The 24,829-nt window shown below is 43.6% G+C and overlaps 1 protein-coding gene across 4 annotated transcripts in view; it reads left to right on the forward strand.

Annotated features, from left to right (window-relative positions):
- Positions 1 to 24,829, forward strand: part of DYNC2H1 (dynein cytoplasmic 2 heavy chain 1) — a 256,629-nt gene that overhangs the window by 204,268 nt on the left and 27,532 nt on the right. For all 4 annotated transcript variants that reach the window (XM_045077504.1, XM_045077505.1, XM_045077507.1 and 1 more), the window contains 2 exons: positions 1,218 to 1,427; positions 17,437 to 17,526. In XM_045077504.1, coding sequence (XP_044933439.1) covers positions 1,218 to 1,427; positions 17,437 to 17,526 — 300 coding nt within the window. The remainder of the gene's footprint in view (positions 1 to 1,217; positions 1,428 to 17,436; positions 17,527 to 24,829) is intronic.

The following is a 24,829-nucleotide window of genomic DNA, read 5'->3' on the forward strand; positions in this document are numbered from 1 at the left end:
CCCGGCCGGCGGCGCCCTCAGCACTGCGGGGGGACCCCTGCCTACCCGGAGCTCAGGACTCACGGCCAGCTCAGATAGTGTCAGCAAATTTAACAATGAAGTATTTTTTAATTAAGCTGTATACATTTTTTTTGAGACAATGCTATTGCATAATTAAGAGACTACAGTATAGCATAAATATAACTTTGATAGGCACTGGGAACCAAAAAATTCATTTGACCTGACTTATTGTAATATTTGCTTTATTGTGGTTGTGAGGACCTGAACCCACAGTATCTCTGAGGTTTGCCTGTATAGCAATAATAGAAACAAAAATGTCTGAATTTGAGGTCTTAGTCTAAATCTGTCTTCAGGTATAATCTTATACTCTTAAGCCAGTAAAATTTATTTAATGGCAATAGCCACGCTAGATCGTCATGTCATTAAATTATTTATCATGCTCAACAGGTGAAAAAGACAGTGCTCTCGTGGGAGGTATGAATGTGGCCAGCATTAGAGCAAAGAGAAGGGATCCTTAACCAGGCCTATAAGCAGAATATATAAAGCTAGGATAACGTATAGTAGGTAAGAGAAAGGGACTCCCTGCGTTTATCTCTTGATTGTATTTTGGCACATTTAGAGTATTATTGGAGGTAATTTTTTTCCCTCATAACCATATGAGCTCTTCAGATACAATTCCCATTCCTTGAATTTTTCCTACTAGTTTGAGAAATCCTAGAAATTTTGGTGTCAGAATCCTTGTTAAAGTATAGATGGAGAAATGAACACGAACTTGTAATAAGACGTAATAACCCCTGATCTTGGGCAAAACATGCGTAGTGTGCTTCTGTAATGTGCGTGTGGGGAATTTTCAGATTGGATTAAATAAGCATTCACGTTTTATTACAAAGCCATAATTTCTTCTCTCATTCACGGTGTCGCTGTTCTGCTCTCTGCATTGGCTTCCAGATGCCATTCCTGCCATCCTTCCGACGTGTTGACTGCTGCCTCTCAGTGTGACTCCCCCATTCTCAGTTCCCACTCCCGCACCACTTCACATGGTGGGGAACTCCCGAATTCCCTTCTTGTGTATTCACTGCTGTAATAAACTTGGCCACCAGAAAACAACAGTATTTCAAAACAGAGTGGGACGACAAGGAATTTTCATTTTGAAGTGTTTGGTGTCAGTGATTTGTGCTGCTTTTCAGTAAGTTTGACCTGACATATTATTCTTCTAGAATTCAAACCTGATTCATCAGAAGGTGTCTCCTCCTAATGATCGGCAAGGATCTCCAATATTGTCATTCATCATTCTGGAGCAGTTTAATGCCATTCGCTTAGTCCAAAGCATTCATCAGTCTCTTGCGGCTCTCAGCAAAGTCATCAGAGGAACCACTTTACTGAGTTCAGAAGTACAGAAATTGGCAAGTGCTTTATTAAACCAAAAGGTAAGCTAAAATTAAATGTATATGTTTTTATTTCATTACTAGAAGTGCCTCTTTCATTACATATACATTTTTCAAGTCTTACAGTTAACAGTAACGGAAAACCCAAGGTAAACTACATAAAGGCAGATAGCAATTACGTGACGGATGGAATGGAAGGATCCAGGGGTAGCCGGGTAGCCGGCACTAAGGCCGCCTGGTGCAGGAGCTTCAGATTGTCATGAGAATCTTAGGATGTTATTTATCTGCCGTCTGGTCATGTGGTGTGTGAGTGCGCATATATGTAGATGTATTTCTATGTGTAGGTATATGTGGACGTATGTGTGTATAGGTTTGTGCCCTCCATGTTGATTTCACCTCGGGGCAGGTCGTCTATACATGATGCTATCCTCTCAGGATGAGTCTTACTGTCTCTGAGCTCCAAGTCCAACAGAAAGAACACCTTTTTCCTGGTGACTCAGGCAGAAGTCTTGGGATTAGCTTTAATCCAAACTGAGTAGCTAGTGGTTGATGCCTGGTCCCTTGACCATTCTCTGTGCAGGATTTGCAAGTTCTCATTGGCTAGGGCTTAAGCCAAATATGTATCCCCACAGCTAGGATGGGTCCAGCTCCATCCGTAATGTGGTGTACTCCAGGCTAAGGGGATCGTCACCCCGTGCAAGATCAAGGTACTTTTAGCAGAAGAATGAAAGAAACATGTCTCTTGCTGAATAATCAGACCACTTCCTGGTTTGCTCAGGGACCTCATTCTGCTCTGTCCTCACGTAGCACAGAGGAAGGACAGAGGAATCAGCCTCTCTCTGGTCCCTTCTTAGGAGGGCATTAGCCCCGTCAGGAGGGCTCCATCCTTACAACCTGTTATCTCCCCAAAGTCTTGTCTCCAAGTACCATCACTAGGGGATTAGGCTTCCGCATATGGATTTGGGGGAGAACACAAGCATTCAGTCCACTGAGATACTCGTCTCTTTTCTGCATAGGCAGAAAGGCATACTCTGGTATTTATGTAGGTGCCTCTCTATATTACACTTTGAATTGAGAAGTACAGCCTCTAAAATACCAGTTTTTGAAGTATTTTTATAATTTGCATGAAAACAAGTTGGCTAAAATTCTTTCCATGGATGAAAGCATGTTTTGCAAAGCACATTCATATTATACCCCAGAGAGTGTCTCTAGAGATGTTTCCTCGTGTCCGATACAATGAGACTTGGATGAGACTAGGCTGACCTTTACAAAGACAAGAGCCATAAAATAGTTTCTGACATTTACTTTCCAATGAGTGTTTTTTTAATTTATTTTTTATTTATTTTCAGCATAACAGTATTCATTGTTTTTGTGCCACACTCAGTGCTCCATGCAATCTGTGCCCTCTCTAATACCCACCACCTGGTTCCCCCAACCTCCCACCCCCCGCCCCTTCAAATCCCTCAGATTGTTTTTCAGAGTCCATAGTCTCTCATGGTTCACCTCCCCTTCCAATTTCCTCCAACTCCCTTCTCCTCTCCATCTCCCCTTGTCCTCCATGCTATTTGTTATGCTCCACACATAAGTGAAACCATATGATAATTGACTCTCTCTGTTTGACTTATTTCACTCAGTATAATCTCCTCCAGTCCCATCCATGTTGCTACATAAGTTGGGTATTCATCCTTTCTGATGGAGGCATAAGACTCCATAGTGTATATGGACCACATCTTCCTTATCCATTCATCTGTTGAAGGGCATCTTGGTTCTTTCCACAGTTGGGCGACCATGGCCATTGCTGCTATAAACATTGAGGTACAGATGGCCCTTCTTTTCACTACATCTGTATCTTTGGGGTAAATACCCAGTAGTGTAATTGCAGGGTCATAGGGAAGTTCTATTTTTAATTTCTTGAGGAATCTCCACACTGTTCTCCAATACTTTCCAATGAGTTTTACCAAAAATTGTGAATCTAGTATTATCCCATTCATTTCAAGGTAAAAATTTAATGTTTTATTACATTTGAATGCAACAAGTTCTGTATTCAGTGATATGATTTAATGTAATGTAGGAAATAGTACATGACATTTTCTCATGGTGTCTGACATGACTGGAGTAAGAATTTTCTTAGAATTACAACATTTTTTACTTCTTTGTTTCTGTAAAACTTTTTTTGTAAAAAGTCACAATTATAATTTGTTAAAGAGGAACAGTACTGCTAAATATTGTTACTCTTCTTTTACATATTAGGATACAGGCTGTAAATTACAAGTTAAAAGATAAGAAATGAAAAGATACAGTACAAAATGATTTCATCTTTCAAATATGCGCTCTGTTCAGATACGCATGTAGAACTTCACTGTGGAGCATCAAGATGTGTAAGAGCTAGGATCTCCCTGCTGCGTAGTTTTCTCCTTTCACTCTTTTCTCTGCCAGGGTCTTGGTCATTGCTTCTCCAAGTGTGGTCTTCAGAGCAGGAACGTCCACATCACCTGAGAACTTGGTAGCGTGCGTTCTTGGGCCCCACCCCTGACTGTATGACTCACACTCATGTTCCCTGCAGTCTGCATTGTATCAGTCCCTTCAGATGGCTCTGATGCATGCCAGTGTACTAGAAACACATCGTGTAGTCAGAATTCCCATAAAAACTGGCAGAAGCACCTGCTGCATCACCTTCCAGCTCTCCCCACTTCACTCATCACTGTCTGTGACCACCCCCATCACTGGTCTGTAAATCTTAGGGGAAAAGAGAAGATGTTCATTCTTATAGAATGTTTGGGGAAACCTCCAACTTTTCTTAAAGGCTTCCTCTTTTAAAATTTATCTACCTTCATGGAAATAGTGCTTTAAAAAGTCATCAACTATTTTACCTAATGATAATTATTAACAGTGAGTGATTTGCATTTTTCCATTAGAATAAAGTAATACCTTGTGTTTTATGTGACATTTTCCTAGTTCCGAGCACTTTTGCACTCTGCTCTCAATGTGTCCCTTCACTTAGGTCAGAAAGCTAAAGCTAAAAGGAGAAGCTGTCCCATAAAGAGGCCGAGCCCATTCTGCCGTCCTGGCGTTGTGTCTCCTGCATCAGTGCTCTCCCCACCTCCTCCGCCACTGAGTAGTTTGTGCATGCTTTGTGCAGTGGCAGGGTCGTCTTTGTCACAAGGGGCACTTAGCAGCTTTGTGAGCACTGAACTCCACATACTCATCTCTGAAGACTTATCACATACCGGGATGGAACCGCCCTACCTCCTCATCTCTAGCGTCACTTAAATCCGACTTTTATTAGCTGCACTCACAAATGGGAATCATTTCCTGCTGATTTATGTTAGTACAAGGGGGCCCACGTATATCCTGAATCTCTAGTATCTTGGAATTCTCCTTCAGTATCCCTAATTTAGTACTGTTAATTTGCATGATAAGAGAATATATGCTTTTTTTTTTAAGCAAAGATTTTTAACTCCGAAGTTTATTCTTCCCCTTGTCCTTTTTTATTCATTTAGCAAGTGGAAATGGAAGTACGGTGTTCTAAGACTTTGTGCTATATGTGAAGTTTTATTAGTATTATTGGAGTTTTAGTAATATCACCTAATATTTATTTTTTTTAAAAGGTAGGCTGTAGTAAGTTAAAGATGTGTACTATAAATCCTAAAGCAACCAATAAAAATAAAGTTAAAATACCACAGAGGTATGTGTAATGAGCCAATATAAGACATAAGAGGGAAATACAACCTTTCCTTAAATAGTCCAAAAGAAAGATAAGCAAATAAAGAGAGAAGTGTGAAGTTACCAGTATCAGGAATAAGATAAGAGACATCACTACAGTTTCTACAGACATTAAAAGCATAATAGAATATTTTTTTTTAGAAAATTTTTTTAAAGATTTTATTTACTTATTTGACAGACAGAGATCACAAGCAGGCAGAAAGGCAGGCAGAGAGAGAGAGAGAGGAGGAAGCAGACTCCCCACAGAGCAGAGAGCCTGATGTGGGGCTCGATCCCAGGACCCTGGGATCATGACCTGAGCCGAAGGCAGAGGCTTTAACCCACTGAGCCACCCAGGCACCCCATAATAGAATATTTTTAACAGCTCTATGCTCATAAGTTCAACAACTTAGGTGAGATGTAAGAATTCCTTGAAAGATTCAAACCACCAAAGCTTATTCAAAAGAAATAGTCTAGAACCTATACTTTCTATTAAAGAATTTGAATTTGTTACAAACTTTCCCATGAAGAGAGCTCCTAGAATTCACTGCTGAAATCTAATAAATATTTAAGAAAGAAATAATACCCACTCTATCTAAACTCTTCCAGAAAATAGAAGAGGTAGGAATACGTCCCTGAGCTTCCTGAGACCAGCATTGCCCGATAATAAAAGCTAAGAAGGACAGCATAATACAGAAAATGTGTAGATAAATTTCCTTCCTCACCATAGACCCAAAACTTCTTAACAAGATATTAGGAAATTAAGTTCAACAAAATATGAAAGGGTAAAGTTTATTCTAGGAATATAAGGTTGAATTAAAAAAAAATGTTATTTATCATTTTAATAGACTAGTAAAAATTACATGATATTCTCAGTAGACACAGAAAAGGCATTAGACAAAAGTCAACATCCAGTCATGATAAAAGCTTTCAGCAAGTCAGGATTAGAGTAATGGGTCATCTCAACCAGATAAAGGGCATCTGTGAAAAAGCTGTAACATAATAGCAAAGGACCAACTGCTTTCCCCCTTGGAATCAGAAATAAGGCACTGAGGTCCACTCTCACTACTCCTGTCCAGTATTTCACTAGCTAGCACAACAAGTTCAGGAAAAGAAATAAGGCATGCAGACTGGAAAGGAAGAAGGAAGCTTGTCTTTATTTGCAGAGGATATGGTCATCTGTTTTTATTGTTTTAAGGAATCTACCAAAATATTTAGAGCTAGTAAGAACCTTTAAGTTTAACAAGGTTGTGGGATGCAAGGTAAATATATAAAAATGATACATATTCTGGAACCAGCTACTGAAAATTGAAATTAAAAAGTACTCTTTGCAGTAATAGAAAGACCACCTATCAGGGTGAAATTGACAAAAAAGATATGTAACACTTTTGTATTCATTGAAAACCACAAAGCTTTGATGAGTAAAATTAAAGAAGAGCCCTGAAAGATGTACTGTGTTCATGTATCAGGAGATCCAGCATTGTTAAGACACTAATTCTTCCCAAATTAGTCAAGAGATTCAAAACACTGCCAGTCAAAACCTCTACAGAATCTTTTTGTTGTGATTGACAGTTTGTTTCTAATATTTTTTGTAAAAATAAAAAGACCTAGTGTACCCTAAATAGTTTTGGAAAAGAATAAAATGGAAGATCTTGCTCAACTTGATTCCTAGAACTGTTGTGAAGATATGATCAAAGTACTGCAGTCCAGGCATAAAGATAGATATGGAATGGAATGAAGAGTCTGGGAAAAGACCCACTGATGTATGATCAGTTGATTTCACCAAGTATGCTACAGCAATTAAGGAGAGGAAATCTCTTTAATAGACAGTACTAGAACAATTGAAGAGCCAAAGGCAAAAAAAAAAAAAGAATTAAAACCCTACCCTTGTATCTCTAAACATACATAAAAAGTATCCCCAAATTGATTATATTATTTTGAATATAAAAAGTTAGCCACAAACAGGAGAAAGGTTAGCTAGACAGAGACCCAATAAAGGAACATGTATCTAGAATTTTTTTTTTCAAGTACAACTCATTAATGAGAAGACAAGCATTCCAAATTAAAAAAAAAAACAAACAAACAAACACAAAAAACACCTTGAATAGACCCTTTAACAAGAGGTATACCTCTTGGTACCACATTTTCTTTATCTATTAATCTATGGATGGACACTTCCCTTCTCTTGGCTATTGCAATAAACAGAGGGGTGCATATATCTTTTTCAAATTCATGTTTTTGTCATCTCTGGGTGAATACCTTATAGTGGAATTATAGGATCATACGTTAATTCTATTTTTTGTTTTTTGAAGAGCCTGCATACTGTTGTACACAGTGGCTGCACCAATTTGCATTCCCACCAGCAGCGCACAGGGGTTCCTTTTCTCCACATCCACGCTAACACTTGTTATTCCTTGTGTGTGTGTTTTTTTTTTAATATTTATTTATTGGAGAGAGAGATCACAAGTAGGCAGAGAGGCAGGCAGAGAGAGAGGAGGAAGCAGGCTCCCCGCTGAGCAGAGAGCCGGATGCATGGCTTGATCCCAGTGCCCTGGAATCATGACCTGAGCTGAAGGCAGAGGCTTAACCCATTAAGCCACCCAGGCGCCCCATTCCTTGTGTTTTTGATTGTAACCATTCTGACAAGTGTATTGAATCATATTGTACACCTGAAACTAAGATAACACTTTTTAATTATACTTAATTAAGGAATAAAAGGAAGATATTCAGATGACAAAGAGGCACATAAAAAAATTCTTAGTATCAAGGGTGCCTGGCTGGCTTAGTCAGTGGAACATGCAACTCTTGATCTTGGGGTCGTGAGTTCAAGCCCCATGTTGGATATAGAGATTACTTACATAAATACACTTAAAAACAATTAAAAATGCTTAGTATCAATCATTAGGAAAATGAATATTAAAATTACAATAAGAATATCAATATATAGAAGTTGCATTTCTATACAGTAGCATTTAGACTATCCAGAGTGAAATTAAGAAAGCAACTCCACTGAAAATAGTATGAAAAAGAATAAAGACATGGTGATAAAAGTAAGAAAAAGAGAGCAAGGCTTGTATGTTGAAAACTACAAAACATCACTGAAAGAAATTAAAGACTAAAATAAATTAAAAATCATCCTTTGTTTATGGGGGAACTGAGAAGTGAGTATATGGGTACAGAGTAGTTTTAGGGAGTAATGAAAGTCTTCTGAAATTAGAGGGAGTTCAGCTGATTGATTTGTGGATATTGAACCATCCTTGCATCCTGGGAATAATCCCATTTTGATCTTGGTGAATGATTATTTTAATGTATTGTTGAATTTGGTTTGCTATTTTGTTGAAGATTTTTGCATCTATGTTCACCAGTGATATTAGCCTGTATTTTTCTTTTTCCTTTCCTTTCCTTTTCTTTCTTCTTTCCTTTCATTCATTCTTTCTCTTTCTGTCTTTCATAATGTTTTTGTGTGGTTTAAGCTGACCTCATAAAATGAATTTAGAAGCATTCTTTACTCTTCTATTTTTTGGAATAATTTGAAATATTAACTCTTTTTTAAATAGTAAAATCCACCTGTGAAGCCATCTGGTCCTAGACTTTTGTTGGGAGATTTTTGATTGCTGATTCAATTTTGTTGCTAGTTATTGGTCTGTTCAGATTTTCTGGTTTTTTTCCTGATTTAGTCTTATAAGAATATTTCTTTTTAGGAATTTATTCCTTCTAGGTTGTCCAATTTGCTGGCATATAGTTTTTTGGAGTAATCTCTTATACTCCTTTGTATTGCTGTGGCATAGGGTACAGCTTCTACTCATTCATTTCGGATAATATTTGAATACTGTCTGGGTTTTTTTTTTCTTTCCTTAATGAGTCAGCCTAACAGTTTATCAATTTTGTTTATCTTTTTTAAAAAAAGAACAAGCCCTTAATTTTATTGACCTTTGCTGTTTTTTTTTTGTTTTTTTAAAATCTCTGTTTCATTTATTCCCCTCTGATCTTTATTATTTCTTTCCTTCCATTAACTTTGGGTTATGTTGGTTGTTATTGTTCCTTTAGGTGTAAGGTTAGGTTGTTTGGGATTTTTATTGTTTCTTGAAGGAAGCCTTTAACACCGTAAAGTTGCTTCTTCGAAACTGTTTCGCTGTGTCTCAGAGGTTTTGGATCATGCTGCTACCATGTTGATTTGTCTCCGGGTATTTGATCTCCTCTGTTTCTCACCGAGCCTTTGGTTGTTGAGCGTCCACGTGTGTGTGCTTTTCAGAGTGTTTTTCTTGTGATTTCTAGTTTCATATCATTGTGATTGGAAAAGATGCTGGACATGATTCCAACTTTTTTAAGTATTGAGACTTGTTTTGTGACCTCATGTGTGGTCTGTTCTGGAGGATGTTCCGTGTGCCCTTGGAGAGTAAGTGTCTGCATTTTTGAATGGAAGCCTCTGTCTGTATCTCTTAAATCCATCTGACCTCATATGTTGTTCAAGGCCAGTGTTCCTTTATTGACTTTCTACTTGGATGATCTGCCCATTGATGTAAGTAGTGTGTTAAAGCCCCATTATCTGTCAGTGTCTCCCTCTTAGGGAGGTTCATAAAGGAACCTTAATGGTTCCTTTGTGTATTTACATGTCCTTACAGGGATGTAAAGGTGTTTACAGGTTTTGTGTTTTCTTGTTGGATTGATCCTTATCGTTATGCAATACACTTCTTTGTCTTTTCTTACAGTCTGTTTTGAAGTGTATTTTGTATGATAGAGTATTGCTGCCCTCCTTTTTTTTTTTCATTCTGTCTGCATGATGTATCTTCTTCAATCCTTCACTTTCAGTCTGTGTGTGTCTTTAGGTCTGAAATGACTCCCTTGCAGGCAGCATAAAGATGGGTCTTGATTTTTATCCATTCTGACACCCTCTGTCTTTTGAATGGAGCGTTTAGTCCATTTACATTTTAAGTAATTATTTACAGCTTTGTACTTACTGCTGTTTTGTTCATTGTTTTCTGATTGTTTTGTAATTCTTTTCTGTTCATTTCTTCTCTCTTTTCCCTTTTGATTCATGACTTTCTTTAGTGTAAGGCTTGGATTTTTTTCTCTTTCATTTTTGTGCATCTCTTTTACGCTTTCTTTTTGAGGTTACCATTGTATTGATAGATAATATCCTGTATGAATAGCGAGTATATTAAGTTGATGGTCACTTAAGTTTGAACACATTCTAAAAGCAGTACATTTTACAACCCCCTCCACATTTTACCTATATGTTATAATTTATAGCTTTTTAATTGTGGTCCTTTGACTAATTTTTGTAGATACAGTCGACTTTATTACATTCGTATTTTAACCTTTAAATGGGCTTTTATAAGTGATTAATTTACTACCTTTACTATAAGTTTGCTTTTACCAGTAAAATTTTTCCATTTCACAATTTTTTACTTGAAGAAGTTTCTTGAACATTTTTTGTAAGGCCTGGTTGGTGGTGGTAAACTCCTTTAATTTTTGTTTATCTGAGAGACACTATTTCTCCTTTAATTCTAAATGATAATCTTCCCAGGTAGAGTATTTTTGGCTACAGGTTTTTCCTATTAGCACTTTGAATATATCTTACCACCCCCGTCTAGTCTGCAAAGTTTCTGTTAAAAAATCAAATCATAGCCTTGTAGGAATTCCTTCGTATGTAACTAGTTGTTTTTCTCATGCCACTTTCAAGATTCTCTCTTCATCTTTTATTTTTGGCATTTTAGTTATTATGTGTCTTGGTGTGGCCTCTGGGTTCTCTGTGTTTCCTTCTCAGTTTAGGGTTGTTTTCAGCTATTATTTCTCCCAAGTCTGTTTTCTTCCCTTTCTCTCTTCAACTTTTGGGACTCCTGTATTGTGAATATTATGACACTTGATATTGTTGTAGATATCCTTAACTGCTCCTTATTGTTGTTGTTGTTGTTGTTCTTTTTATTAATTAATTAATTTATTTATGTATTAATTTTTTGGCTGTTCACCCGTTGCCTCCTACCACTCTGCAGATCGCTTATCCATCCTGCATCCTCTAGTGTGTGGATGATCCCCTCTAGTGTGCTTTTCATTTTAGTTCTTATATTTTCAGCTCTGTCTGGTTCTTTTTTATATTTTCTATTTCTTTATTGAAGTTCTCACTGAGTTCTTTCTTCTGTCCAGTCTAGTGAATACCTTTATAGCTATTACTTTGAACTCCCTATCAGGCTACCCCCCTTTTTCAAAACAAATTTTGAACCGAATCCTTTTTACCGCACACACTATAACATCTCATTGCAGCTTCTAGTGCTTGAGTAAGCATTGGTTACGAGGCTGTCTCCCAGTTTCGGGGACTACAGGAGACTCGAGTCAACGGAAGCTTCCCAGACATTTCCTCTGACCTCAGCAGGTGCGTGCTGTGGGTTACTGGTATCCCCTGCACAGGCAGACGTCAGCACTTGGCTTTTCTGAGTGCAGGGACAGGGTTCGGCAGTCTGAAAGACAGCTCCACTGTTCAACACACGAAAATGAGTCACTCAGCATAGTGCTATGTTTAAGGTTCATGAAATCAACACTGAAATTGTAGAGGAGAAATGAAGATATCCAAGATTATACTACAGTACTTCCTTGTTCAGGCCACTGAAACTTCCCCTTGCTCCGTTTCTAAATATTTGTAACGGGGCTCACGGTGATGCCTCCATCTGCGGGTCGTTTTGAAGAGCAGAGGTGCATGGAGGTCCCACGCTTGGAATAGCACGTGCCCCGGCCAAGCCCAGACCGCAGCCGTGTTTGCCGTCCTCACCGGTCTCCTCTTGTGCCGGTGGCCGTCCTCGCTGGCTTCTGCCTCACGTAGCACGGCAGCTTCCCGACTCCCTTCCTGCCATCACGTTCATGCCCAAGTGCACTTCTTCCTGCACCTACCGGGTAATCTCCCATTCAAGTCAGGTTGGGTCCCGTGCCCAGTTCAAGCTTTTTTGGGTCTTGTTGTCCTTGCTTTCCTGATTAAACTCCTTAGTGTGGACTCCAAAGAGCCTCTTGGTCTGGTCCTTACTTAATTAATGTCTCCCCTATTAATTGTTCTCCCTTTTCCTCCCGGAGTGTAGACTGTTTCACCCCTTGAGATCTACCCGGTGTTATCTCACCAGAAAGCCTTCAATGACGCTCACCCTTGTGGGCAGTGTGGACGTGGTGGACACTAGCTCTGTGTTTCCTGAGCACAGTTCCTGTGTTATCGGGGAGCTGGCTGTACAGACTGCAGTGTCTCTTCTGTGTCCCTGCCTCCTCGCACAGGCTGTCACAAATAGCGGGTGTGGTCATCGTGTGACCGGAGCACCTAACGAGTGACTGACAGACAGCGGCTGGGTAGCACAAGCTTGCTGAATAACCGCGTACTTGACTGGTGCTTGAAGGGGGTAGAGAGTGAACAATGGCCCCTCCCCTGTTCTGCTTCTGTGACATCTGTTAGGGAAGAGATTGGGAGCAAAAAGAGGTCCTGTTTAGTTTAATCTGGGGCTTCACTTCTATAACATTTAGTTTAGAAAAAAAAAAAAAAAAGCCTGGTACATTAACCTGTTCTAAGCCTTCGTTTTCCCATCATTACAGTTTTTAATTCCCAATTCGTAGTTGTCTTGTGTTGAACCTCACATAGTGCCGGGTGCGTCGAGCAGGATGGGAAGGGCTGATGCTGACAGACACACAGACCCGGCGGGGAGGTGGTCTGGGCTGCACCGTGGACATGGCCTTCACCTGTTCCTGGCTTCACCTGCTCCAGGCGGGCTCTCCTGTCCCTGTGCCCTGTTCATTCTCTGTGCCACGGCAGTGGGAGGAGTCCTTGCTCCTGAGGGTCATCGTGAGGGGCAAGAGACGGGGCCGCTCACGCACCAGCACCGTGGTGCACAGAGGTGGCGTCCAGGTGGTGTCCGCTGCGCTCGCTCCCTCCCGTTCTTTCTGCGCTTGCCGAAATCCCACACAGCTCTCAGAACATCACACCACATCCTTTACTATGACTTCCTGGATTTAATCATTTTTTAACCTTTTAAAATTAATTATTTTTATTAACATATGATGTATTATTTGCCCCAGGGGTACAGGTCTGTGAATTGTGAGGCTTACATTTAATTGTTTCTATAGAAATGTCCGAACATGCTATGTGACACATTCTTGATATTTGTACTTGACAGAGTCTGGTTTCCTGTGTACAGTGTAGCGATTGCCATTCACATGCATTAGGAAGTGACCTCCCGTCCCCATCTGAAGCTGTCACCATAGTAACTGTGTTCCTTATTCTGTACATTGCACCCCCATGTCTTATTTATTTTATAACTGTAAGATTGTACCTTTTATTTTACTTTTATTATTCAGATTTTTTTTATATACATACTACATTAGTCACCCTACAGATCATACTTTCTAGTCCCCTACCCTTCCTCTCCTCTGGCAACTGCCTGTTTGTTCTCTGTATTTGTGGGTCTCTGTTTTCTTCTGTTTGTTGTTTTTTAGATTCCACATAGAGGTAAAATCATACAGTATAATAATTATACCTAGTTCAATAGCCTCTAGGTTCACCCATATTGTCCCAAATAGTTTCCTTCTTTTTCAAGATGGAAAGAGAGAGAGTGTGTGGCAGCTCCTTGTCCATTCGTCCACTGATGAGCACGTGGTTCCTTCCATGTCTTGGTCCTTGTAAGGATGCCACGTTGAATGGAAGCGTGCATGTGTATTCTGGAATCGTCCTTTTCACTTTCGGGTCAGCGCCCAGCTGCAGGGCACTTTCCTGCCGTTGTCCCCTGGGGTTTCCTTGGTGGGCGGGGCCTGTAGTCAGACCAGATGCCTGCCCCAGCCCGCTGTGGGGGCTGCCGTCCTGCTGGCGAGTGTGGTCATCGTCCCTTCTCCCTGGGGCAGTGCTGCTGCCCCTGTCAGTGAGGCCACAGCAAGGCTTTGGGTGCGTGTTCATAAGGAAGCGTGCGTGGGAGCTACGGTGTTAACCAGCAGATTCGGTGGATGGTGTGCTCACTCCCCTGGTGTCCGCGTGTGCAGGCTGCTGTGTGGAGGGGAGAAATGGTGCTCACAAACTCTTTTGTTCTTGAAAAGGTCTCCTAAGTACTCCCGACCCTCTGTACTGTTCTGAGATTAGCACTGTCCATAGTCATCGCTCAACTGGTGAACAGAGAGAGCTTGACCATTCGCTGATGGTTTGACCCTGACCCTGATGTTGGTAACTCACGATTGTGGTATATTGCCTTAGAGCTTCAAGGCATAAAACAGCAGAACTTCCCGTGTCTCTGCTCCTGTGGGCAGGAGTTGTGGTGGGACTCAGCGTGCACTCTGTGCCAGGCCCCCACACCCTGCAGTCAGGGGTCAGCTGGGGCTGCTGTCATCACTGTCTCTGAAGGCGCAGACAGCCTGGCAGCCGGCAGCCTCTGGTCCCTGCCGACTGCTCCGGACGCTGTCAGTTCCTCTCTCCACAGGCAGCTCGGTATGGAAGCACACAGCACAGCAGACACGGAGAGCAGGGGTTGGGGAGACTGGGGGTGGGGAGGAGGCTAGCAGGAGCCTTGTTGCCCGGTGGCACCTCAGCACCTCAGCACTTTCACTGTGCTCTTCCATTCAAGTCACGTCACTGGACCCAGTTCTGCTCCAGGTGAGGGCATCCACCACGCCATAGACACCCAGTGGCTAGGTCACCAGGAGCACCTTGGTGCTTCCCCATCACAGTGACATACCACTTGATGTAACACACGCCGCAGAGAAGCTTTCTTTCTGCAGTAGGAAAGCCTAATACTGAGAACGTGACAACCTGGTGTATCAGTTATTAATTGCCACCTGGTGGACCTCCCTGAGACTTACTGGCTGAAAGCAAGCGGAGTTGGTTGTGTAGCGCCTGCGCAAGGAGTTGTGGCTGGGTGTGGGGCGCAGGCTGGTCTGGGCTCAGCTTCCAGTGGGGGGACCTGCTCGCTGGCTGATCATCACAGAGCTGGCCAGCTGGTGCTGATGGCTGGCCGCGGGGTGGGTGCTCTGCTGGACGGGTGGCTGGAGGCCTTGGGTGCCCCTTGTACGGACATCCCTACCCGGTCTCTGCACACAGCCTGCTTCGCTTCCGTGCCCCATTAGATCCTGGCTCTGAGAGCATATACCCCAGGAAGCAGAGCCGGAGAGCCACTAACCTGTGAAGGCCTAGACCTGAACCCTGAATGTGAGGCCGCATCACACCTGCAGTATTGTAGTTGTCACCAAGCTCGTACTCATGGGGCGGGGACAGGGGCCTCATCTCTTCCTGGGAGGACACCAAAATCCCCATCACCATATGGCAGAGTCCACCAACACCTGCTGGCTTAAAATGTCATTGTAGAAACTCCTTTATTTTAAGCTTGGAAACCTGAGATGTGGATTGGATTTGGTGAAGACAGCTTGTCCCTTCCTCACCGCTGTGCATGCAGCTGGCGGGTCAGTGCTGATGGAGAACCAGGAGCCTCCGGCCATCTCCACGGGGGCCTCTCCCAAAACTGGGCTTCTAGATCTGGTGAATGGTTCCAAGATCACAAGTCTCACAAGATAGGAGAGCGAAGCAGACTCCCTGCTGAGCAGAGAGCCTGATGCGGGGTTCGATCCCAGAACCCTGGAATCATGACCTGAGCCGAAGGCAGAGGCTTAACCCACTGAGCCATCCAGGCACCCCTGATTTCTTAGGCTTAACCCACTGAGCCATCCAGGCACCCCTGATTTCTTAGGCCTGGACCTGGAGACTGGCATGGGGTCACCGCTGCCGTGCTTACGGGACCATTATTTAAGGAGAGGGGCACTCCTTTGGGTCCCTGGGCGAGAAGCCTTGGACACTTGGGGGCCTGTTTGAAAACCACAGCACCTGTCTTAGTTCAGAGCACCGTTCAGGCACTTTTCTGCCATATTCTAAGGAAAGCTTACTTCACACGTGTGAAGTCATTGAACCAGATATTTCTAAGGCTCTTTTATGCTATGAATTCCCGTCATCTTATAATTTCTGTTTTCCGTGTGTTGTTGGTCTATTCCCTGGTGTTGTATCTTTACTGTGTAATCAGGCAGTGCTTGGGGGTATGAAATTGATGTTTTCTCCTTATATTATTCTCCTAAATAATAATAATTATTTACTATTATTACACTTAAGAAGTTTGAATATTTATATAATGTTTGGAAAGTCCAGCAAACCCTCGTAGAAAAGGTATGATGAACATGAACTTGAAGAATGTTGTAAAGTAAAGAATTATGTTTTTTTAGAGAATACCAGTTAGTAGAAGGTCAGTATTTAAAAGATAACTCTTTTGGAATGGTTTTATTTACCTATATTTAACTTTAATTGAGAGCACTTTTAAAATTTCTTCTCGCTTCATCATGTAGTTCAAGGTGGTTTTGGGGATGAAATTTCCATTATACTTCTCTGTTTAGAATCTGAAGAAATTCTGAAGGAACCAAGACTTTTTTTAAATCTTTACCACTTATAAAGTGAACTTGTCTATTTTAATTTGATTTCTTTGTGTGCTAGATACTGTTTTTAGAAAACACAGTTTGCTACTTTGTACATAGCAGTTTGCTTATTGTTTCAAAAATGTTACTTTAAAAAATCCTGTTTTTTTCAAGTTTCTATTTAAATTCTAGTTAGTTAACATATGTGATGGAATTGGTTTCAGGAGTAGAATTTACTGATCCATCACGTACACACCACCCAGGGCTCATCACGACCCGTGCCCTCCTTGATGCCCATCCCCCATCTAGCCCGCCCCTTCCGTCTCTTCCCCCATCAGTACTACAGGTCCCTGCAGTCAAGCATCTCTTGTGGTTTCCTTCCCTCCTTCTTTCCCCCTTCCCCTGTGTTCACCTGTTTGTTTCTTAAATTCCACGTATGGTGAAATCATGTGGTGTTTCTCTTTCTCTGACCGACTGATGTCGCTCAGCAAAACCCCCTCTAGTTCCATCCATGTTATTGCAAATGGCAAGGTCTCATTCCATTTAAGGGCCGAGTAATATTCCGTTGTCTGCACAGACCACCTTCTCTTTATCCGTGCATCTGTCGTCATTTAGAGCTACCCTCAGTCCAGCAGTCGCGCTACTAGGTATTTACCAAAAGGATACAGAACCACTGACTCAAAGAGGTGCACACTCCCGTGTTTATAGCCGCATCAACAATAGCCAAGTTAGAACAATATCCTTTTAGAGAAACAGATTAATTCATTCTGTCTCTGTCATTTATTTTTATTATAATAAGATCAAAGGAAAACAGATGTATCTTAAGGGAATACATTCATGATACACATAATGTGGATTATGCCAAAATATTTCCCCATCACATTAGTGTTAAAGGTCTTTTGTATGTAATACTATACATGGAAACTTAATTTGGACCCTTTTTCGGTTGCAGTGTCCTCTTGCATGGCAGAGCAAGTGGGAAGGCCCTGAAGATCCCTTACAGTACCTGCGTGGTCTGGTAGCTCGAGCCCTCGCCATCCAGGTAAGAGCGCACTACTGAGCGGCACGTGGAGGGTGCTGTGCATTGGGGACCCATGGACACGTGGCTGTACAGAGAGCGTGAGGTCATGTCCTCTGCTGTCCTCAGTGTAGACAGGGCACTCCTTTAAAATGGTCGTGTGGGGTTTTTTGCTCACTTCCTACCTTTTGGGAATGTAGAGAAGGATCTACACGTTTACTGTATGTGAGTCAGACGGTCGGTAACTGACACCGATTCCTAGCTGTAACTAAGTCACTGTGGAGCATGACCCCTCCCCGGAGGGAGCTGCTATTTTCCTTTTTTTCTTTTCTTAGCAAATCAAGTTTTTTTTCCGAGGGACCAGTCAGGGAACTTGCAGGAAAACTGAGTGGAATGAGGAATGGTCTAGAGTCATTTTCTGGAAGGAGTAGCACATGCTGCTGGTTAGCGGGGTGAGCAGTGTACCCCTTCCCCCATGTGGTTTCGCGGTGTCTCACTCCCTTCATCTTGTGCTACCGCACCTGCTACACAAATGGCTTCTTTACCATGACTGCTGTGGTCGTGAGGCCTCCTTGAGGAAGCACGTCCAGCTGCAGCTGTGTCACCGCTCATGCCGGCTCCGCCTTTGAACCCCTGGACACCTTTGAACTAGACTCTGGGTTCTTCCTGCTTAGAGTTTGCCCTGTCTCTTTCTGGAACCTCCCGACTCAGCCTGGAATCCACAGCCCATAACTTTATCCCCTTTCAGAAACTTCATTATCTTGTCTCACTCTCCCTCGTGCCTCATCCTTCCTAGAAAGAGGGCCCTAGGGTTAGTCTCTGTCCACACACAAGCTGCTGAGCTCAGGGGCTGCACAGGGTCCCATGCGGGAAGGGCTGGCCCTGCCCCTGGTTCCACCAGGCCTCTTCCCCCAGTGCACTGCTTTCCTGAAAACCATTCTGTTACCACCTCCCGTTTCCCTTGGCCCAACCCCTCACATTCTGCATTACAGAGAAAATTCAAGCTGTGAAATGCGACCCTTTGAGAAGTCCCACCCTTCTGAGCCCGCCCTCTCCTCTTTGTGCTAGTACAGAAGAAGTTGACCTTCTGCGGGTGAAGGCTCCTCTTTGACCCAAGTGCTGGACTTTGCTGTTCTTAGCTCGGGGGCACTGCCTGCAGGGGCTCGTCCCTTCCTCTGTTCCTCCTCTCCCCTCCCTTCCTGCTCTGTTGTGCCCCTCTACAAATGAGACCTCTTTTAAGGGGCCAAGCTCGTCAGAACATTTGTTTGGCTTCTAATATGACTAATCTCTGGGTTGTAGGATTATTGGAGAAAAAATTACTGGATCTGAAAATGACTTTAAAATCAGCAGGCAGAGAAGAACCAGTCAGGACTGATTTTCTGTCTGTCCCTGTGCCTAGACATACACATAAGCAATAAATGGCAGAAGATGGGAGCGAAGGAAGGCGGGAAGGAGGGTGGGGGTAGGGACAAAGGACACAGTAGTCCGCAAGTAACTCAGGAAAACAGAATGCTCCCAAGTTCTTGGTGTGTTCTGACTGCACGGCTGTGATCATGTGTCCGTTCACGCGTTGTTAGCATTCCTCACTGTACTTATCGGGGCAGGAACTGTCTTTATTAGCTGGAAATAGTAGCCTACACTACCCTGTGTCATATATGTGCATATGCGCTTAATTATGTGCATATGACCGTAAACATGTGGATATTGCATTTAACATATAAAACAGTTTTTCATGAATTACAATTTTCTGGCACGATCGTTGATACTAAGTGTGTTGAATACCCATCATCACAGCTGAAAACCTTTCCACTGTCACTTCCACTGTGTAATTTCTTAAAACCTTTATAGTCATTTCGCCTGAATTGTCATGGTAAAGCACCCTCCTGGCCCTTGACCTTAGCTTGTCTCCTGTCCTTCTAACCAGGGAATAGCAATATTTGTCATTTCAGCCACCACTTAGGAGCATGGTTTTTTCCACTTGTTTTTTTTTTTCCTATCAATTTTTGTGTGTGTGGTTATAAACGTACAGAGTTGACTACCTTCCTGCGGTAACTTCTGGCATCTGGAACTCACAGGTGCCATCTATATGTCCCGGGTCAAGGTCCAGAGCAGCTTGGAGCCGTGTGGATGGGGAATATACGGGCTAGACACACTGCGGGGGTAGTCAGGGTGAGGACACACAGGCACTGTTGGTGCTGCGTGACAATGGCAGCTCGGGTGCTTGTGATGCCTGGACGCTGAGACTGCCTCGGGCAGGTGTGCAGCGTTCACCACCCAGAGCACATCATTTGGAGGCAGGATGTAGAAGGAAAAGAGCACTGCTGGGGGTGTCCCCCATGGAGCCTGCTCGCGACAGGGTTCCGAGCAGATAAGTGGAGCCTGGCCCGGGTGAGGTAGTGTCCGTGCACTGATGCCTTGATTCCTTCATTCAGTCAAGGTACCGGGAGCAGCTGCTTGAAGTGGGGCGTGAGGGAAACGGTCAGGAAGCTGGTACAGTTGCTGCCTCGCAGGTGTCATTTCTGACCTGAAGTTTCCGCCGTGGCGTCCAGCCCTTCTCTGAGGTAGCCGTGCAGAGTGGTGAACAGACACGCTGTGTTCTAGGGAACTGTCCTTGCAGTGTCTCAGAGAAGAGGGACAACAGAATCAGCAAGGGTACACACCCTGCAGGAATTATGGTGCCCTGGAGCAAGCAGCAGGAGGTCCCGGGGGACAGGGAGCAGGGGAGCGATACCTGGCCTAGGGCGCAGGAGGACTTAGCCCACCACGGGGGAGAGGCCAGAGTGCGCCAGGCAAGGGGAGGGGGCAGGCGTCCAGAGGTAGCACTGAGCACAGGGAGGAGAGGAGCACAGAGAGTAGGCGGGAGGGGCAGGAAGGGTCAAGTCACAAGACCTTATGAAGGAATGACAGTTGATCCTTGGGAACCTCTTGCAGATCCCGAGGAAGGGAAACTAGATCATTTTAGAGGTGAAGATTGCATGTGGCGTCTTAGTCCGCTGTGTGGCCAGGGGTTGAAGATTGAAGGTTGGTGATTTGTGGAGAGCTAGAGACCCCCTACGCCCCCAAGGAGTCGCCGCTGAAGAGTCTTCGGGGATCCTGGCGTCCATTCTCTGGGCTCCTCTCAGCAAGATCTTCTAGAGCAAGAACTGCCCCCACCCCCGTATTTCTAATATAGCATACTGTCTGCTGAATGAACAGGCGAATGGACAAGATAGGTTATTTCCTGTGGGGATTCGGGAAGTATTTCTCTGGCTTCAGGTTTTTCTGCCTTTTCTTTGGAAATAACATCTTAGAGTTTCTTTGGCTCCTGATTTCCAGGCTTTGTTTCTTCTTGGCGTCCTGACTACCCCCGCAGCGTGTCTAGCCCGTATATTCCGAGTCTCCTGGGCTGGTTGTTGCAAATTCCGACATACTTTGGTGCCAGCCTTTGCCTTTGTTTCTCCGTCTTCCTATTCTCCACCTCCCGCAGCCGGGTCCCTTGGCCGCACACCCGCAGTTCTGTTCCTTCCCAGCTCGTGAGCTGCTTCTGTCCCAGCAGCATGCATGGACCTTCGCCTCTGGGACCCGGTCGGGCTGGGGTGGCAGAGCAGTACTCTGACCATGTGGACGGACTGTGTCCACACACGGACTGTGTGCTGTGTCCACACCGTCCTTGTACTGCTGACCAGACTCGGACCGCCGTGTGCCAGTGGCAGGCTCACAGGCGCATTTTCTAGGCCTGAGTTTCTGCTTAGGTTCCGTGTCCTCTGTTTTACAGTTGATAGTGACGGCTTCAGCTCTACCCGGGACGATGATGGTGGTAGTGGTGGTGATTATCGTTCTAACTCAAGCCCCTGGCCGATATACTTGTATACGACCATATTTGGCCACCCTTCCTTCTTATGTTAAAATCTTGTTACTTATGTATATCAACCTTTAGCAACTTTGAAGGCTGGGAAGATCTGAACAGTAAACAGAAGTAGTGAACACCAGCGTTAGCACGTCATATAAATGCTCCTTAAGGTCTTTCAGGGAGTAAAGATAACTAAACAAGCAACAGCAATCTAAACAACTCTCTCTCTCCCTTTAAGATTATTTATTTATTTATTAGAGAGAGAGAGAGAGAGCAAGTGGGGGGGGGGCGGGGGACAGAGAAAGCATCTGCCGCAGACTCTGCACTGAGCGCGAAGCCGGACTCCTGCTCCACCCCACGGCAGGAGATGGTGACCTGAGCTCAAACTAAGTTGGTCGTTCAGCCTGCAGAGCCTCTAGGCGCCCCAAACAGCTATCCATCTAAACAACGAAACTCTGGGAGAAAATATCAGATGTGGTGTCACCTAGAGTCTCTCTGTGTCCCCCCCGTCCCCACTCTGCCCAAGTGGCTCCTCCTGCCAGGGCCAGGGTTCATCGTGGACAAGGCCCGAAGTGGGTGCGGTACCAGGTTGCCACGGCCCCCCTTCTGCCCACAGTGCTGTTACACTGGGTCCTCTCCTACCCTCCGCACCCGGCAGTGCCGGAAGCAGACCTTTCCCTTGCCTGGCTCTCAGTCCCTACTCCTCCCTCCCTCTGTTTTTCCTGAGATTCTTTTTAGATGTTGTGTTCTATCTTATGATCAGATAATATTCAGGCACAGTTTCTAAGGTGTCTGCTAAGATGCTTCTTGTGACCTTAGCCACACAGATTACTTCTTCAATTTGTTACATTTTACTTCTCCTCTTCACTTGGAGAAGACTGGTCACTGAAAACAATCTTGAGAGCCTCTAGTTCTTACTCTTCCCTCTTTGACCTTGACTGTTCTCTAAGGACTCGAACCGGCATTTCTGGATCTCGACGTCTCATGACACCCTTTTTAGGTTCATCTAAGTAGCCCTTCTCATTTTCCTAGATGTAAAATCTGAGCTTCAGATTGTTTTTCTTGTCATTGTGCCACTTTATATATTCAGACTTTTTTTTTTTTTAAAGATTTTATTTATTTATTTACTTGACAGACAGAGATCACAAGTAGGCAGAGAGGCAGGCAGAGAGAGGAGGAAGCAGGCTCCCCGCCGAGCAGAAAGCCTGATGTGGGGCTTGATCCCAGGACCCTGAGATCCTGACCTGAGCCAAAGGCAGAGGTTTTAACCCACTGAGCCACCCAGGCGCCCCCCCAGATTTTTTAAAATGATCTCATGAAGGACAGAAAAGAGAAAACAGATATTCGTAAGAACTGAGCTCATTCTGGAGACTAGGCACATATATGCTGTACATGAGATCGGGTAATATTTACAGCACATGAGGTGGGTGTAATTTCCGTTTTTAAAGATGGGAGAAATGCAACCCCAATTTCAAGAATAGTTAAACTGTTTACAGGAATTACATGGTAAATGAAAGAACTCACTCTCAACTGCCCTTTCTTTAAAAACGTGCCAGTTTTTGATCATTCCATAAACTATCAGCACCATTTTAGAAAGATTTTCACTCTCCCACTTGAAACGTTTTACGTTGGCCTCTCTCCATACAGCCATTGCCGCAAGAGTCATTGACTCCTCCTTCCTTCCTGTGACAGAGGCTGAGAATCTCAGAATCACTGTTAACTCCGTCCTCTCTTCGTGTGTGTCCAGCCCGACAGAAACATGATCTTGCTTCTACATTCGAGAACACTCACATGTACCACCTGACCTGCCACTTCCTGGACCAATGTCATTATCAGTGCGGCCACCACCTACCTGTGCTGCTTCCCCCGTGCCCCCCCGTTGGTTCTCAGCCAAGCAGCCTGGATGTTCTGGCTACAGCATGAATGAGACACTGCCCCTCCTCTCCTGGGAATATCCTCGAGACATCTTATCTCCCGAGTCACACCGTCCTTCCATTCCCCCACCCCCTGGCAGGTGAAGGTCAGGTGAAGGTCACACATTTTCCCTGTTGGTTTCCTCCTCTCTCCACTGCCTCATGTCCTTTGCTGCAGCCTCGCTGGCCTCGGGGCTGTCCAGTGACCAGACCGGCACCCCCTCCCCAGGCTTATATTCTTGCCGCTTCCTCGGCCCGAGGTGCTGCCCCCAGATTCTCACTGAAGGGATTTTCTGTCTCTAAGCTCTTTGCCCCACCGTCCTCTCAGCAAGGCCTTCCTTGGCCACGCTGTTTCAGGTCGTAGCCCCCTCCTTTCCTTCTTCGTTTTTCTCTGGAGCCTACATCCCCAGCTGATGCTCTCTGCATTTCCCTGAATTTTCTTTGTGTTCCCCCCGGAAGCTTCAGAGGGGCAGACATTTTTGTCTGTTTACTGCTCTATCCAAGCATGTGGAACAGGGACTTGCACAGGTAGCTTTTCAGTATCTAATGTATAAATGAATGATTCGATCACAGTTAGGGTTATTCTCAAGGAAACTGACATGAATCTCTTTGACATTTCCTTAACCTTCGTGATTTACCCCCCAATATGTATTCTGTTGCATCTGTGACATGCTTATGAGATTTAATTTCTATTTAAGTCTGCCCGATAGATGTTACAGTTTAATTTTTTACTCTCTAATCTAACATTTGAAGATTTGCTTTATTTTCTCTTGAAACCCTAGTTGTTAAAGGCAGTCTTACTAAAATTATCTTTTTAGTTTTTCATTTGTATTCTGGGATATCTGACTCTACTTTGGAAAGTTCTGCAGTACTTTGCCTTCCTAGAAAAGTCTTTATTTTCCAACTCCTTTTAGTAACTCTCACAGTCCCTAGTATAAGGTTTTACACATAGTAGGCACACTGCAAAAGTATGCATAGGAAGGCATATCAACAGAATTGAAAAAGCAGTCTGTTTGCTCTCTAAAACCTCTAACATCCCTATTTTTCTATACGGTACTCAGCCAGAACACGTATGTGATGGATCTTTTTAATTCATATTCATTCATTCTTTCACTCATTCACTCACTATTTATGGAGCTTCTGTTTTGTGTCTCCATTATTCTAAGTGCTGGAAGTACACAGTAATGAGGAAATCATGAATTCCTGCCAACAGGAATCTCTACATTTAGTGAAGGAAATAGATAACAAATAAATAGATTAATAGTGGAATTTCATGAAAAAAATACATCTTAGCCCAAATCCTGAGATTTATGATTAACATACAGCCAAGCTTTAAACTGTTTTGTCACTATCATAAAATGAACTTAGGGTGCATAACCGAAATATGACCCAGTAAAATAGAGCTATTGCTATAGCAGTAGTATTACCGGATTTTAGGAGTTCCATTTTGTACAGGGACAGTAATTTCTCCACACTCTCAGCTAGTAAATTCTGCCTGTGGTCAGCTGTCTTGCACATTCGGAATACTAAGTGGTAGTCTGTGGTCTGTGATCGTCTGCAGTTGTGCGGAAGCGAGCCTATAAAC

This window comes from Mustela putorius, unplaced genomic scaffold, assembly GCF_011764305.1.
Source record: "Mustela putorius furo isolate JIRA1106 unplaced genomic scaffold, ASM1176430v1.1 tig00000198_pilon_pilon_pilon, whole genome shotgun sequence".
Lineage (NCBI taxonomy): Eukaryota > Metazoa > Chordata > Mammalia > Carnivora > Mustelidae > Mustela > Mustela putorius.